At 39.1% G+C, this 17,500-nt stretch overlaps 1 protein-coding gene and 1 long non-coding RNA gene across 2 annotated transcripts in view; one reads left to right on the top strand and one right to left on the bottom strand.

Moving 5' to 3' along the window:
- lurap1 (leucine rich adaptor protein 1) overlaps window positions 1–17,498 on the bottom strand; it is a 32,167-nt gene extending 14,669 nt beyond the window's left edge. Inside the window, exon 1 of the mRNA XM_061975751.2 lies at window positions 17,274–17,498. Within this exon, the coding sequence (XP_061831735.2) occupies window positions 17,274–17,498 (225 nt within the window). The remainder of the gene's footprint in view (window positions 1–17,273) is intronic.
- Window positions 1–17,500, top strand: part of LOC133616460 (uncharacterized) — a 77,240-nt gene that overhangs the window by 59,084 nt on the left and 656 nt on the right. Inside the window, exon 5 of the long non-coding RNA XR_009816871.2 lies at window positions 17,310–17,500. This exon is cut by the window's right edge and continues 656 nt beyond it. This is a non-coding gene — a long non-coding RNA (uncharacterized lncRNA). The remainder of the gene's footprint in view (window positions 1–17,309) is intronic.

Raw genomic sequence — 17,500 nt, 5'->3', positions numbered from 1 at the left:
ATATGTATGTGTATACATATGTGTGTGTGTGTATGTATATATATATATATATATATATATATATATTTATATAATCCGTTCATGAATGAGTATATCCGTTCGGCCACCGTGTTCAATGGAGAAGTGTGATCTACAAAATGTGCAGGCAGCATACCCCTTCCCCTTCGAACTGTCCTGGATGAACTGAAATTATTTTTTCCAATCATTTTGGAACTTGCAAGCGTACTTCTTCTTCTTACTCGTCGTCGCCATGTCTCTTCTTCGTTCTTCTGCTTCGTCTGTTTTGTTTTTGGACATTACTACTTGCCGTAGTTTTGAAGCAATGCACGATGGGAATCCGGATGTAGTGTGTCAGTGTATTAACGTGCCGGCTGGAATAAACACACGCTGAGAAATAGCTTCGTGCCTGCCTACTTTATGGGTTATAGATAAACCTATGGATAACGGAGACATATATAATAGTCTCTTTTTCAGGTGAGAGAGGACGCTAAAGGCAGTGCCTTTAAGGCACGCCCCCAATATTGTTGTCCGTGTGGAAATCGGGAGAAATACGGGAGAATGGTTGCCCCGGGAGATTTTCGGGAGGGGCACTGAAATTCGGGAGTCTCCCTGAAAAATCGGGAGGGTTGGCAAGTATGATTTGTGGGTCATTGGCCTGAAAAACGTTGACGACCCCTGCTTTAGTGGCAGTCCGCTACTAATAAGCCTTTTTTGGCCGCTAAGTGCTTGAACCAGTCGGACGTGACTTCACATGCAATAAAGGTATGGACATTTGATTTGAAATGTGTCAGTACCCATAAACAATTTCCAACGTTCTTCAGAGGGAGCCATCTGCCTCAGGGGTTATCGGCCGTGTTTGTGGCGGCGCTTTTGTGTCAGCGTCCTGGTGGCCATGTTCTGATGACCTCCTGGTGCAGATGGCTCCTGTGATAGTGGTGACTCACATGTCTCCTCTGTACTCACCCATGCAATCATTGGTCCATATACCGTATTTTTCGGATTATAAGTCGCAGTTTTTTTCATAGTTTGGCCGGGGATGCGACTTATATTCAGGAGCGACTTATGTGTGAAATTATTAACACATTACCGTAAAATATCAAATAATATTATTTATCCCATTCACGTAAGAGACTAGGCGTATATCAGCAATCGTCACACACACACGTCAACCAATAAAAATTTGGCGGGGGCGGGTCAAAAAAAAGATGCTACCTGCTACTACTTCCGTACCTATGAAAATTGATCATTTCAACATTGGCGGTAACTTATAAAAACTGAGATTAGCGATTAGGAGTGACAGATTGTTTGGTAAACGCATAGCATGTTCTATATGTTATAGTTATTTGAATGACTCTTACCATAATATGTTACGTTAACATACCAGGTACATCCTCAGTTGGTTATTTATGCGTCATATAACGTACACTTATTCAACCTGTTGATCACTATTCTTTATTTATTTTAAATTGCCTTTCAAATGTCTATTCTTGGTGTTGGGTTTTATCAAATTTCCCCCAAAAATGCGACTTGTGTTTTTTTCCTTCTTTATTATGCATTTTCGGCCGGTGCGATTTATACTCCGGAGCGATTTATACTCCGGAGCGATTTATACTCCGGAGCGATTTATACTCCGGAGCGATTTATAATCCGAAAAATGCGGTAGTTGCATATGTGTGTGTCAGTGACGTGCAGTCACTAGAGGCAGGTGAGGCAGGGCCTCACCTGCCATCATGGAAAGAAAAAAAATGTAAAAAGAAAAAAATATATATTAAATTGTTAAATGTATCCAGTGATTATACTATAAAGTTATTTTCCATTTAACTTCACCAGTTTTAGATTATTTTTATTCAAAATCGCTGAATTTTCACATTTGCCGTTCAAATACTGAGAAGAGACGGTGCGGTGAACAGCAGCCAGTCGAGGCACGTCACTCAGTGCCTCAACATGGATTGCGGACTCGGCTAACTGCTGGCCTGCTGTGCAGTGAGACCGTATTGCTATATGAATTATATTATACATTTCCATAGTTTAGTTAGCTGAGGTATATAATGTACAGTGTATTTTGTCAACAACTGTATGTGTGTAACTTATTTCTTGTGCTGAGCGATCATAAAACAGCTGCAAAAGACGCACTGGCTGAGGCTCGCCTCCTGCACCCCCGCCGTAGAATGCACGGCAACCCCTGACGGGAGTGTTATATCAACTAAAGCCCACACTTAAACTTTCCACGTGCAAGATTGAATCTATTTAAAAAAGTTATTTCATAAGAAGCCAAAAAGTGCAAAAACAATAATGTTCGTGTTGGAGGAGTTGTGAATGACTGCAGGGCCACAACATTAGGTACACCTGCAGACTGCAGGTGTACCTAATTCACAACTCCTCCAACACGAACATTATTGTTTTTGCACTTTTTGGCTTCTTATTAAATAACTTTTGTAACCTATTTTTATGGGCTTTCATCTTTGTGATGTTAAGTTCCTGTTATGCGCTGTTACACAGTATATGCCTTGAGCTCTTATTTTGAAGGCGCTAAGAGCGGAAGTGATGACACGTTGGAGTGGAGCGGAAGTTTTTGAAAGAAGGTAAATAAAGTGGTCCTCGTGTAAACTGGAGCCTCCGTGTTTGTTATTTTGTAGTTTCATACAGTATAGGCGACATTTATAAACCCTCGGTTACACTTTTTTAAATAGATTCAATCTTGCACGTGGAAAGTTGAAGTGAGGGCTTTAGTTGATATAACACTCTCGTCGGAGGATTCATTAATCAGCACAACAGCGGCGCATTTATAAGTAAAGGTAAGACCATAATAACGTTTTTTTATTAAATGTGCTTTTTTGTGTGCTACCGTTTGTATGTGTAAAGTTAAAGTTAAGTTAAAGTACCAATGATTGTCACACACACACTAGGTGTGGTGAAATTTGTCCTCTGCATTTGACCCATCCCCTTGTTCACCTTCTGGGAGGTGAGGGGAGCAGTGGGCAGCAGCGGCGCTGCGCCCGGGAATCATTTTTGGTGATTTAACCCACAATTCCAACCCTTGATGCTGAGTGCCAAGCAGGGAAGAATGCTGGTATGAGCTTTTAAACATAACCCGTTAACTGCTGCCAATCAAATGGTGAATAAGATACTCTGTAGGGTTCATATGTTTGTAAATCTTACTGTGATGAAGTCAGTGCCTCACTAGTCATGAACCTCACCGCACGTCACTGGTGTGTGTGTGTGTCTGGTATCTGTATCCGTGCGTACGTATGTGGTAATATGGGTCACCGGGGTATTGTTTTAACTTTGTCAAGCACATTGCGTTGCATTTCTTTTATGTATGAAAAGCACTTTATAAATTATTTTGATTGATAAACGTACTGAATTCAGTAGCCATCCCTACCACAAACACAGTGGACAGCAGACATTTGGTTTTGGTCTATTTCTTTTGTCAAATGTACACATTTGGGACAAAAACACAAATAGTGCAGAGGAAGGACGCTGGTTCTCAGGAGGACAAACGAAAGAATGTCAGAATAAAAGTAAGGCGTATCCTCCTCCTCATGCTATATATGACACGCAGACGCTATACTATGATTAATCCAAGGAGTGCCACCACAATGCTCAGCTTCTTGGTGTTTGTCACGCTGACATGAGAGGCGGGTTTGAGGTTTGAGGTTGGATGCTGGAAGAGAATGGGGGCCTAATGAGAGTGGCAGTAAAAGCTCTTCAGGCCATGTCAGCAAAACAAAGCTTTGTGCTCCTCACTTTCTTGGCTTACTCAGCTGAGCATACGCACTTCATTCATTGATTTGTTTGCACTCAGTGTTTTCATTTTCACTGGAGAGGTTGATTGTTTACTTGTGTGAAAATATGTCAAGTTGAGCCATGCATACTTGAGGTTCGGCATTCGCACCCAGACATATTTTTGGAAATGTTAGGTCCAAAAAAAAAAAAAAAAAAAAAAAAGAATAGTTGTGGTCCTTCCCACTGGAAAAACAAAAACCCATTTTTAATTACGACAACACTTTTTGGGGGGGAGGGGGATAAATGATCAATTGGAAGACATCTTTTCGTCGTACATTTAAATTAATATTTTATTCAATATAATTAGTAATTGTGAAAAATATAAACACTTTAAAAATGTATATACAGTATGTTCTGTTAGACTGGCTCCAGACAGATTTGTTTTTGTATTTTTGGTCCAATATGGCTCGTTCAACATTTTGGGTTGCCGACCCCTGTGTTAGACCATTAATTGTATGGTTGGTGGGGGCGTGGCCAACATGACATTATATAATTTGCATAATCTGCTATGATGCATATATTTAAAAAGGCTAAAAAATTTATACATTTAAAAACAAATATGTGTTAATTAGTATTGACATACTGTATATTTTGTCTTATATTATATAGTTTTGCTCTATTTTTTTAATTGTTGCTGCTTATTGTACATTGTCCTTTGACAGTCTTTCCATTTTCTAGAGACTTCAACGCTTTTAGTGACTTTTTCTTTATCAAAAACAACTAGCAACAAATCTAGCTCATTTTTCTGATGTTATTGGAGACTGTACTCCTGTTTAGAGACTCTTTACTTCTGTCGCTCAATGTCTGCGACGAACAGCAAGAGACATCACACTTGCTTTGCGCTTCTGCTCCAACTGTGGTTTCTCTTCTTGAAAGAGCGCCGTTTTCCTCTTAATTATTTTATTTTGTAGACCGCTGTCCGCAGGTATATCTCCGATATATTAAAGTATGTCTATCCCTCCGCTCCAGACAATTGCGCGTCTTGTTTACGTCATCACAACAACAGGTTTAAGCAGTGCTGTTTCGGTGATCAAAGCCTTTTTGGTGCATCACTATAACGTTATATACTATAACGACTTGCTGGTGTTAATGTTTATGTTCATGTGTTATTGATGTCAATTGTTTCTATGGCTGTGAATACACTGTGCCTGAAAGGGGATTGGCAGAAAATGAAGAAGCGTCGTCGTGTGTCTGGGAGTGAAGCATGGAGACGTATGAGTGTGCATGGGAGGTGATACGAGTTCGAATTGTGGCGGGTGTTATTATAAGATTGTCAATAAAAGTTAAAAATGGCGTCGTCGGACTTTGTGTGACTACAATACATTATATTACATTTATTTTCACCCAAAAAAACCCCCTAAATTTTAAGGTGTGGCGGCTTTTATTTTGCCGTGGTGGGCCTCATTGATCAATTACATTAAAGGAAAACCCCGAATGGTAACATAAGTCAGCCGATGGTGTTTTTGTCCTATTTGTTGGTTTGAGAAATGTACCAGTAAGCAAGTTGCCAACAGCTGCTTTAGTTGTTTAATTGTTCCATATCCATTTACTGTACGTGCATGCTGGAATTAAACAAAATTCACATCTATATATTTTGCAGAATGAACCAGTAAAACTGTGCAGCAGCTTGCAAACGCTACACAAATAAAGTATGGAATGCCCTGAAGCCCCCTGATGGATTTGTAGTTTTCCTTGGAACACTTGCTGTAACTTTCCTGAGTTACACTCATGGCAAAAGAAGTTGTGGCTTGAATGGATTTTCAAACTCGCTTGGGTTTCTTTCCTTGGATTTCTCCAAAGAAAAGACAAGCTTAGATGATTTTATTAGACAATGCTTCAAATAGAATAATTTTCACATCCATCTCTTTTAAAGGTTAAAGATGAGGACTGCAGCGCTTTTTTTTAAATTATCAGCAAACAGTCGCCTTTACAATTACCACAGACACGCCATAATGCCACTGAACCCAAACTTGCGGCTTAAAAATCCAAACCAGGCAGATGAGAGATGCTATAAATCTGTGCTGAAAAAAGTAAACTGTAGAAAGCATGTGACAGTTAATAAATGAAAAACACACTGTGTAATTCACACCACAAACCGGGAAACAGCACCGAAATCAGGCCAGAAGTATTAAATGTGTCAAAAACTGCCTCCCGATGTCACATAGCTCCTCCTAGACTGCTGACTCACTGCTCGCTGCAACACAGCGACAAGCACTCAATAATACTGCAACAACATGCCGCCCACCCCCATCTCATTGCGCATGGACCCCCCTCTCATGTCCCACAGTGCATTTCACCTTGCCAGGCTAACACAGGCAGACGTTTGGCATTCTCGCCGCCACCCCGACATAATATAGACTACCATCTCTTTAAGAACCGCCAATGCTCCATCTGCTTGCATAAAACCTTTCTGGGTTTGACTCATCCCAACCTTTATCTATTTTTAAAATCAACAAACACTATTGTAACGCCGAACTAAATATATCAGTCTTCACAGTCACACATAGAAATGCATCAAAACACTAAAAGAGAATAAACCCGCAGTACTAAAAGTTGAGGATGGGAAGCATATTAATTTGGTTGAATTTAGTGCCAATGTTTATACAGAGACAGATGGCGGACTAGTTCATTGATACTGATTATAAGCAGATATGCATATAACATCACATTGACACTTGGCTGTGTGCAGGCTAGAAGAGTATATTGCAAGTGACAGCAGAGACGTGGGATAAGACCCCTGCAGGCATTTCACCTTCAGTGTGACTCCTGCAGAGCTTCTTGCAGGAATGAACCGCTCACATCTTTATTAAAGTTCTTCTGTGTTTGTATTAGTCATTTCATTCCATTTGTGTCAATCAATAGATCATTTTCAGACTAACATTCTGTTTTCTTTTATGCGTTACATTAACACTCACTGAAAATACATATTTTGCACCAGTACATTCTGTGTGATTTTTGTTTCTGTAAATATGTATATATGGCTTTTAAAAAAATTCTACTTCATTACCTGCCAATTGCTCCCTACATACAGTACAGGCCAAACGTTTGAACACACCATCTTCTCATTCAATGCGTTTTCTTTATTTACATTGTAGATTGTCACTGAAGGCATCAAAACTATGAATGAACACATGTGGACTTATGTACTTAACAAAAAAAGGTGAAATAACTGAAAACATGTTTTATATTCTAGCTTCTTCAAAATAGCCACCCTTTGCTCTGATTACTGCTTTGCACACTCTTAGCATTCTCTCGATGAGCTTCAAGCACACCTGTGAAGTGAAAACCCTTTCAGGTGACTACCACTTGAAGCTCATCGAGAGAATGCCAAGAGTGCAAAACAGTAATCAGAGCAAAGGGTGGCTATTTTGAAGAAGCTAGAATATAAAACATGTGTTCAGTTATTTCTCCTTTTTTTGTTAAGTACATACGTAACTCCACGTGTTCATTCATAGTTTTGATGCCTTCGGTGACAATCTACAATGTAAAAAGTCATGAAAATAAAAAAAAACTCATTGAATTAGGTGTGTCCAAACCTTTGGCCTGTACTGTATATCTTATATTATTGTATTTTATTTACCTAAGGATAGATTGATTGGCAACACTAAATGGTCCCTAGTGTGTGAATGTGAGTGTGAATGTTGTCTGTCTATCTGTGTTGGCCCTGTGATGAAGTGGCGACTTGTCCAGGGTGTACCCCGCCTTCTGCCCGAATGGATAGGCTCCAGCACCCCCGTGACTCAGAGAGGGACAAGCGGTAGAAAATGGATAGATGGATGGATAAATAATTCCATCTTTGCGGAAATTACCACGGTCGATATTAATAATCGATAAATACTGTAATAGATGTAATGAAAGTACATTGACAAAATGACAAATAGTTAATGTCAACTAAGCGGTGAGAGAAAATACACCTGACACACAAAAAAAAAAGTACCTGCAGTAATTGAGCTCGATTTCAGAATGATGATCGTATACGTTGCGTAACATTTTAGTCTGTACAGAGTTTTTCACCTAATCCTCAATCCAACAATGTGATGGTTGTGGTAGACAGCTTGACATTAAATGACATCTTGTTTATGTTATATACCCTGAAGGCAGCGTGTTTGTGTCTATTTAAAATACAGCATGACAACAAAGCAGTATCATAGCACTGTATTAGTACCGTATTTTCCGGACTGTAAGCCACTACTTTTTTCCTCGCTTGGAACACTGCGGCTCATAGAACAGTGAAGCTAATTTATGAATTGTTCTTCACTAACGGCCATAATATTTTTCATTTTACAAAAAGTTTTCATAGATCACCGACAGAGACACTGAGCAGGTGTGTTATTGTTTGTGCTATGGCGCCATTTCTGGACGGGTTCGCTCACTGCAATTGCTGCAGGTTGAAACCGATACCGATAATTTCCGATATTACATTTTAAAGCATTTATCGGCCGATAATATCGGCCTGACATCTCTAAATATATGTATTAAAAAATATACATTTAGGCCTCCATTTGATCCCCAAAGAGTTTTGGTCAAAAAAAAAAAAAGTGTCATTATTCAGTATCATTATTTTTATTATTCACGTTTTAAATCTCGAGATCAACATTAGGTCTGTCAATATAACGTTTTTAAAGATTTAAGTTGTATGCTCTTTTTGTCAAAGAAAACTGTTTTTTTAATGGAAAAAAACACAAAATATGCAATATTTTCACCCAATAAAATTTTGAAGTGGAATATTTGAGATTATATAATTAGAGCCTTAAAAAGGTCAATGACTCATAACACCATTGATTTTAATCCATTATTATTTTTTGAGCAATGACACTTAAAAACAAATCACACTAAAATTATTGGGGATCCAAAAGGGTCCTACTTATTAAAGTGTTGAAAAATAAATTATAATTCATTTTTTTTACTGTTTACTTTTAACACAATAATCTCGAGATCAACTTCAGATCTAGCCGTCAATTATAAGTTTTATTGTTTAAGTTTTTTGTTTGTTCGTTTTAGGCCCTTCTTAAAAAAAAAACAGCTGTTTTTTATATGGCAAACACAAAATATGCAACATTTTCTCCCAAGAATATCTCAAAGTGGAATATATAATGTGACGTAATTGGCGCCTTGAATAGGTCAATAATTCATAATGACATTGATTTTGATTCCTTTTTTTTTTTTTAAAGAAAGAAACAGCCTGCATGGCAGCTTTGTGTAATTAGAGTAAACATTGCAACATTTTCTTGTTACATTTCACCTGTTTGCTCTTTTATACCACTTTTTATGTTTTACATTTTTTTCAGTCGTATTTTTAAAATGTGTCGTGGGGCCGTTAAAAAACGACCTTTCGGGCCGCAAATGGCACCCGGACCGCACTTTGGACACCCCTGGCATAAACATTCGGCCTGATTATTACATTAAACACATCATACCCTTCATAAAAGGTGATCTGAAAAGCATGTCTGTGTTTATGCTTAAGTCGGAGGAGGTTTAGCATCATAGAAAAGTGAGAAAATCACACAGTCACATCTACTGTAAATATACTAATTAGCATGGTTAAGTCATTTAGTCACTCACTCACTCACACACACACAGGGCATGACTGACATCACTGACAACTTCGATTACTATTATACTGAACATTATTTGATTGATTCCTTTATATCAATTCTGAATCGATTCATAATTTATAAGATTTTTTTTTTACTTAAATATACATTTAAAAAAAAAACCAACAGTTTTTGAAAATACTTTTTAGGCCATCTTCGCGCTTCCTTGTAGCCAGTTTACGTCATGTGGCAACAGCCAAAGGGAGGTTTTATTATACATTGTTTTACAATATTATAATTATTGATCAAATAATATATTGAAAGAATCCGTTTGAATTCAGAATTAATTCTAAATCGAATTGTCACCCTAAGAATCCGATTTTAAATTTCAAGATTTACATTCCTAATATATTGTATATGTTCATGTACGCAAACTATATATACATATTTTTATGAAAAAAAATCAAGATTTCAAAAACTGCAAAATATTTAAGAAAATAAATCATACATTTCAACTTTAGAGTTCACAAAGCCCTAACTCATATCGACATACGAGGTCTTCGACACAAGCGGTAGCCATTGCTTGCATTTATAATGAAAGATTTATAATTATAACAGAGAATTACCTTGAGCAGTGATTCTTAAACTGTCGTAATTACGCAGGGATGGAATTAAACCTCTACCTTGTTTTTAATGATTACTATTTTAATGATGGCCATTAATGGTGGTACTTGGAGTGCCAGGTGTTTTCTAAAGTGGTACTCGGTGAAAAAAGTTTGACAACCACTGACCGAGAGAATGTCACTTTGTTGTCATCACTTTTCTTCCATGTGTGCATATTCCTATTTGGATTCTTCTGTTTTCATATGATTTTGTAAACCCTTATCTAACTGAGCTGCTGCAGTAATTGTATCGTATGTCTTGACTATGATGATAATTCTTAGGGTGGCTAAAACTAAAACTGGGTGCATTTTGTTAGTTGTCGAAGTAACAAAACGGTCAATGGCCCCTGAGCCGGACCTTGGAACACCACTGCACTACGGGATCCTAATTGGGCGTTGTTGTGTTTTGACTGTGTAAATTATATGTTTTGGAGCAACTCTATCGAGCAGACAGCTGTCTTTGTTTTTGGGAGAGTCTGTGTTTATGGTATAAAGCAAGCTCTGTGTCACAAACACACACTGGCTTCATGCCTGGCTGAAAAGAAATGAGCAAACAAAATGGCCATCATTGCGTCACACGGTATATAGATCGATATCAATGTTTTGCATTGTATTTTTGTCTTATATGCAATCAGGCAATTACAGTTTTATAAATCATATTGTAGTTTCATTGGGGTCCTACAAATAGCTTCATGTTACATTCAGATTTGACCTATGGAGTCACCATATATTTACTCTACAGTTTATCAACCAAAGCACAATACAAACCATCGAGTTGGTGTTTATTATTCCACTATACTAGCAGCAAATGACTTGTGTTACAGTACTTATATTATGTACAGTAGGGATATCCAAAGTGCACTCTGGGGGCTATTTTTAATTGGCCCATGGCTTATTGTAGAAATTAAACAACAAAACAACAGCACAAAGAGCAAAAAGGCACTATTTAAAGAGAATACAGCTGAAATGTTGACACTAATAATTAGAGATGTCGGATAATGACTTTTTTGCCGATATCCGATATTCCGATATTGTCCAACTCTTAATTACCGATTCCGATATCAACCGATACCGATATATACAGTCGTGGAATTAACACATTACTATGCCTAATTTTGTTGTGATGCCCTGCTGGATGCATTAAACAATGTAACAAGGTTTTCCAAAATAAATCAACTCAATTTATGGAAAAAAATGCCAACATGGCACTGCCATATTTATTATTGGAGTCACAAAGTGCATTATTTTTTTTAACATGCCTCAAAACAGCAGCTTGGAATTTGGGACATGCTCTCCCTGAGAGAGCATGAGGAGGCTGAGGTGGGCGGGTTTGTCATTCTTGTTTGGTGTGGGTTCACAGTGTGGCGCATATTTGTAACAGTGTTAAAGTTGTTTATTCGGCCACCCTGTGGAGGTTGAGGGGGTTGGGGTGAGGTGGTAGGGAGTAGCTGGGGATGTATATTGTAGCGTCCCGGAAGAGTTAGTGCTGCAAGGGGTTCTGGGTATTTGTTCTGTTGTGTTTATGTTGTGTTACGGTGCGGATGTTCTCCCGAAATGTGTTTGTCATTCTTGTTTGGTGTGGGTTCACAGTGTGGCGCATATTTGTAACAGTGCTAAAGTTGTTTATACGGCCACCCTCAGTGCGACCTGTATGGCTGTTGACCAAGTATGATTGCATTCACTTAAGTGTGTGAAAAGCCGTAGATATTATGTGACTGGGCCGGCTGGCACGCAAAGGCAGTGCCTTTAAGGTTTATTGGCGCTCTGTACTTCTCCCTATGTCCGTGTACACAGCGGTGTTTTAAAAAGTCATAAATTTTACTTTTTGAAACCGATACCGATAATTTCCGATATTACATTTCAAAGCATTTATCGGCCGATAATATCGGCAGTCCGATATTATCGGACATCTCTACTAATAATAATAATATCACAGACATGTCTTTAAATGTATGTATTAGGTTTGTTTGAGCACTACTGTTGAGCATCTTTTCATCAAAGACACGTGTTATTTTAACTTTGTGTTACAGTAGTACCAACATGGACGCCTCTCTAGATATACAGATCACGTGGAGGATCCCGTTTTGTGTAAAGAAGAGCATATAACATTTAAATTAATGGATGACAGGGTGTTTATATATGGAATTATAACGCAAACATATTTTGAGCCCTTTCCTGCTCCACCACTGATAAAGAATATAATGGCATATTTTCCTGGTAATTATCACTGTCCTCTGATCAGAATCAGAATCAGAAATACTTTAATAATCCCAGAGGGGAAATTAAGATTTTCAGAACAATCCCATTCAAGAGCAGACAAACATTACAGGGAGACAGAACAGGATCGCTGACGGGTCTGCCTTCCGGCGCCCCTTACAAAAAAGGTGAGAAACAGGTAAACGCTGGGGTGTGGGGAGAAAAAAATATTCGGTCTAAGCATGGGCCCCTGGACAGGGGGTCCAGACTGAGGCCAAGGGAAATAAAAAAACTGCATAGCCATAGCACACATAAGCATGTGTGTAAGAGGGAACCATCAAAAAACACAAAGGGCATTAAAAGAGCAGAGCTGATGCAACCAGCCATTTCTACATACAGCTACAAAAGTAAAAACTAAAAAAAAAAAAAAAATGATGTGGGCAGTGTTGGCACTTTACCTAGAGAATGTCACTTTGTTGTCATCACTTTTCTTCCATGTGTGCATATATTTATTTGGATTAAATGGCACCGCTGTAGTGGTTGCTGGTTGCAGGAGCTGTGTGCTCTTGTGTTTCCTCCTTTTTGTTCTTGATGTTTTGTTCTTGTTTTCATGTGAGTTTTGCCTTCTGGACGGGGCCCCTTTGGGACTGCGCAACATGGGGTGGCGCTTTTGTGACTTCTGCGCTGCTTTTTAGTGTTTTATTGTGAACTTCTGGATCTTGCCTTGGGGCAGCCATGGCCATGTTTGCTGCTGGCTCTCCGCCAGACCGGCCTCCGCGTGGAGACACCGGAGGAGATGCAGTGGAAGGGCTAGCGTTGAGCGTCGGGATGGATGAGCTTCATGGAGTCCTGGCTGAATGAGCATGTATGAGCATGTATCGGACGCTTTGGTCTCCTTGGACGGGACGTCTAGGACTCTCTTGGTTGCTTTGTTGGGTCGGTTCCTGTCTCTGGCCGTGCGCCCCCCAACTCCAACAAAGAGTTTTATTTTGTTGTTTGTCTAGGCATGATGCAATCGTATGTGTGTAATTTGTATTATTTATTGCTATTGTTTTGTCGTTGCTTTTGTAGCTGTATGTAGAAATTGTACCGCTGGTTGCAACAGCTCTGTTCTCTTTCAATGTCTTTTATGTCCTTTGTGTTCTTAAATGTTTCCCTCCTGTTTTCATGTTTTGTTTTTTTTTACCTTATTTTTTGTAGACTTTTTGTATCTGCACTGCAACCCCATCATTTTCCCATTATGGAATAAATTAAGTCCATCTATTTATCTTAAAGGCCTACTGAAACCCACTACTACCGACCACGCAGTCTGATAGTTTATATATCAATGATGAAATCTTAACATTGCAACACATGCCAAGCTTACTAAAGTGCAATTTTAAATTTTGCGCGAAATATTCTGCTGAAAACGTCTCGGTATGATAACGTCAGCGCGTGACGTCACGGATTGTAGAGGACATTTTGGGACAGCATGGTGGCCAGCTATTAAGTCGTCTGTTTTCATCGCACAATTCCACAGTATTCAGGACATCTGTGTTGGTGAATCTTTTGCAATTTGTTCAATGAACAATGGAGACAGCAAAGAAGAAAGCTGTAGGTGGGAAGCGGTGTATTGCAGCCGCCTTCAGCCACACAAACACAGCCGGTGTTTCATTGTTTACATTCCCGAAAGATGACAGTCAAGCTTTACCATTGGCCTGTGGAGAACTGGGACAACAGAGACTCTTACCAGGAGGACTTTGAGTTGGATACGCAGACACGGTACCGTGAGTACAGATGCAGCTGCAGCTCCCAAACATTTGATCGCTTGCCCATACGTGCGTGCCGCTATGTGCATGTCACGTACGTAACTTTGGGGACTTTGGGGAAATATATGTGCTGTATGAACTTTGGGGAGGTGAACGGTACTTTGGGCTGTGGGATTGAGTGTGTTGTGCAGGTGTTTGAGTTGTATTGGCGGGTTATATGGACGGGAGGGGGGGAGGTGTTTGTTATGCGGGATTAATTTGTGGCATATTAAATATAAGTCTGGTTGTGTTGTGGCTAATAGAGTATATATATGTCTTGTGTTTATTTACTGTTTTAGTCATTCCCAGCTGAATATCAGGTCCCACCCGCCTCTCACAGCATCTTCCCTATCTGAATCGCTCCCACTGCCCTCTAGTCCTTCACTCTCACTTTCCTCATCCACAAATCTTTCATCCTAGCTCAAATTAATGGGGAAATCGTCGCTTTCTCGGTCCAAATCGCTCTCGCTGCTGGTGGCCATGATTGTAAACAATGTGCGGATGTGAGGAGCTCCACAACCTGTGACGTCACGCTACTCGTCTGCTACTTCCGGTACAGGCAAGGCTTTTTTTATCAGCGACCAAAGGTTGCGAACTTTATCGTCGATGTTCTCTACTAAATCCTTTCAGCAAAAATATGGCAGTATCGCGAAATGATCAAGTATGACACATAGAATGGACATGCTATCCCCGTTTAAATAAGAAAATCACATTTCAGTAGGCCTTTAAATGTATGTGTTAAGCATACTTTCACCAGACAAGTTTGATACAGTGTTTGTATTACAGTAGTACCAACATGGCCGCCCCCTCCTGTGTATGGGGCCCCGTTTTGTGCGAAGAAGGGCGCATAAAACGTTAATGAATGACATGGCGCTTTATGGGGAATTTTACCGCAAACCTATTCCTAGCCCCTTCTTGCTCTGCTACTGATACTCAAACCCTGATCGGAGTTGTGTCAAAAAGTTTTGAAAATGTATTAGTTGTATCACTTTATGCAAGAAAAAAAAATGTTTGAACAAATTATTTCCCATGATTTTGTTTTAGTACAAAACATGCATTAAATTAAATTCATGTTTGATTTAAAAAAAAAAAAAAAAAAGTACAGAAACAATTGTTTCACATGAATTAAGTGTGAAACAAATTTGTCATTGGAGGTCCCAAATAAAATCCTGCTTGGGGCCCCAATTTAACCATGTCCAGCAGGGCTATTCAACTACATAATGAAGAAGACCGCAGTTCTAAGAGCCCAAGGGCTTAGCGGCCGAACATCGAAATGTTGATGTTTCGTCAGAAAGTGTCTCCGCAGGTTATATTTCTTTGAGAGTACTTAATTACAAAGTAAGCACAACTTTCACACTGCACTGTCAATTAATTCATTATTCTGTCCCTGCTACTCGTTTCCAGCGTGTGCAGCTATTTAAAAGAACGAAAAAAACAGAAGCTCCAGAGGTTTTGTTAAGGATTTATGCTCCTTCTTTCGCATTAGTTTCCTTCCTCAGTTTTATTTATTTACACTTCTTTCATTTAGGTTTGTAAGACTGAAAATATAAACGTAAAAGTATAACTTCCATTGTGTATTTTATAAAAATAATGTCCATTGTGTATTTTACATGAATAAAATAGGTTTAGTGTTAACGCATTCACACAATAAACTGCAAATGTTTACACATACAGAAATTACACAACATTCACACACCAAACATTGCACACACTGGATGTGAATAAGGTTGTCGCCCTCTACTGGTCAAATTTAGCGCAACATGTATTAAACGAGGTTTGATCAGCATCGTTACTCTCAGACAAATCCCAACATGACCACGAATACAAAAGACATCACAAAGTCAGCAATTTCAATACAAAATAAACTAAATATATGTATGCACAATATCTACTTGCAAATGTTCGACAAAGTTTTGTGATTAAAGTCACACGCTGGGATTTCTACCACTGTTGCTGCTTGTCTGGATCAATGTGTCCGTTGCTAAAAAGGTCCACCAGAAAAAGAAAACAATGGGCCCCATTCAACAGTAAGTACCTAACTTTTCCTCTTATCTTTCTTCCTAAGTGATCCATTCAAATTCATGACATGTTCTTAAACGACCAAATTTTTCCCACCTGCAGTTCTTAAGTTGCTGAATGCCAAATGTTAGCACATGCGTGTCTATCATAATTAGCATAAAAACATGCCTTTATTTCCCCAATATGCAAATGTAAACGCACTTAATTCCGTAATTTGCATAGGTAAACGCCCTTAATTCCCCATATAAGGGCACAATTCCGGCGGAAAAGCCGAACATCAAACACACAGAGAAAACACAATCAGATTAGAGAAGAGAAATTTGTATTATCCCGCGGGGTAAATACATAATGTCAAAATGTAAGTTTAAGAAAGGGTGGACTGCAGCATTCAAATAAATATTCGTCACTTGGGGCAAATAGGTCTACATGGCCATCAAATATGCGCTCCCTCCCCAGGGCACAATCTGCGGCATCTTGCAGTAGCAGCAAAAGCATTACCATCGTGTGTGTGTGTGTGTGTGTGTGTGTGTGTGTGTGTGTGCGTGCGTGCGTGCGTGCGCGTGCGCGCACACAGTATTTTGAAATGTCTATATATTGCTCATTTTACTATATGTCTGTCTTATCTATCTCTATATCTCTCTACTGTATTTTTCGGACTATAAGTCGCAGTTTTTTCATAGTTTGGCCGGGGGTGCGACTTATACTCAGGAGCGACTTATGAGTGAAATTAACACATTACGTAAAATATCAAATAATATTATTTAGCTCATTCACGTAAGAGACTAGACGTATAAAATGTCATGGGATTTAGCGATTAGGAGTGACAGATTGTTTGGTAAACGTATAGCATGTTCTATATGTTATAGTTATTTGAATGACTCTTACCATAATATGTTACGTTAACATACCAGGCACGTTCTCAGTTGGTTATTTATGCGTCATATAACGTACACTTATTCAGCCTGTTGTTTACTATTCTTTATTTATTTCAAATTGCCTTTCAAATGTCTACTTCTTGGTGTTGGGTTTTATCAAATACATTTCCCCAAAAAATGCGACTTATACTCCAGTGCGACTTATATGTTTTTTCCTTCTTTATTATGCATTTTCGGCCGGTGCGACTTATACTCTGAAATATACCGTAATTTAAAGATCAAGGCTTGTTTTTTATGGGCCTGTAAGACAAATTGTACAAATAAGATAAACACCAGAAATGGACAAAATTAAGGCACATAAACTAGAAGCATGTTCAACTTTTCTATAATGTAACTTATTGTGTGTACACTCACCATCTCACTCTTCAATATTCTGATCTTTTCATCCAGGCTCTTCTTCCCGTTCTCCTTGATGGTTTCGTGCCCGGCGGGGACCAGCTTGGCTTCACCCCGGAAAGTGGACGCCTCCTCCCGCATCCACCTGAGCAAACCCTCGGGGGTCTTCCGGCCGAGTTTCGCCTCTATGTCTCTCAGATCCGGCGTGTTCTCACAAGCAGCGCCTTCGTCCATCATGGTCATGG

Source organism: Nerophis lumbriciformis, linkage group LG14 (assembly GCF_033978685.3).
Source record: "Nerophis lumbriciformis linkage group LG14, RoL_Nlum_v2.1, whole genome shotgun sequence".
Classification (NCBI taxonomy): domain Eukaryota; kingdom Metazoa; phylum Chordata; class Actinopteri; order Syngnathiformes; family Syngnathidae; genus Nerophis; species Nerophis lumbriciformis.
This window is presented reverse-complemented; position numbering and strand designations above follow the sequence as displayed.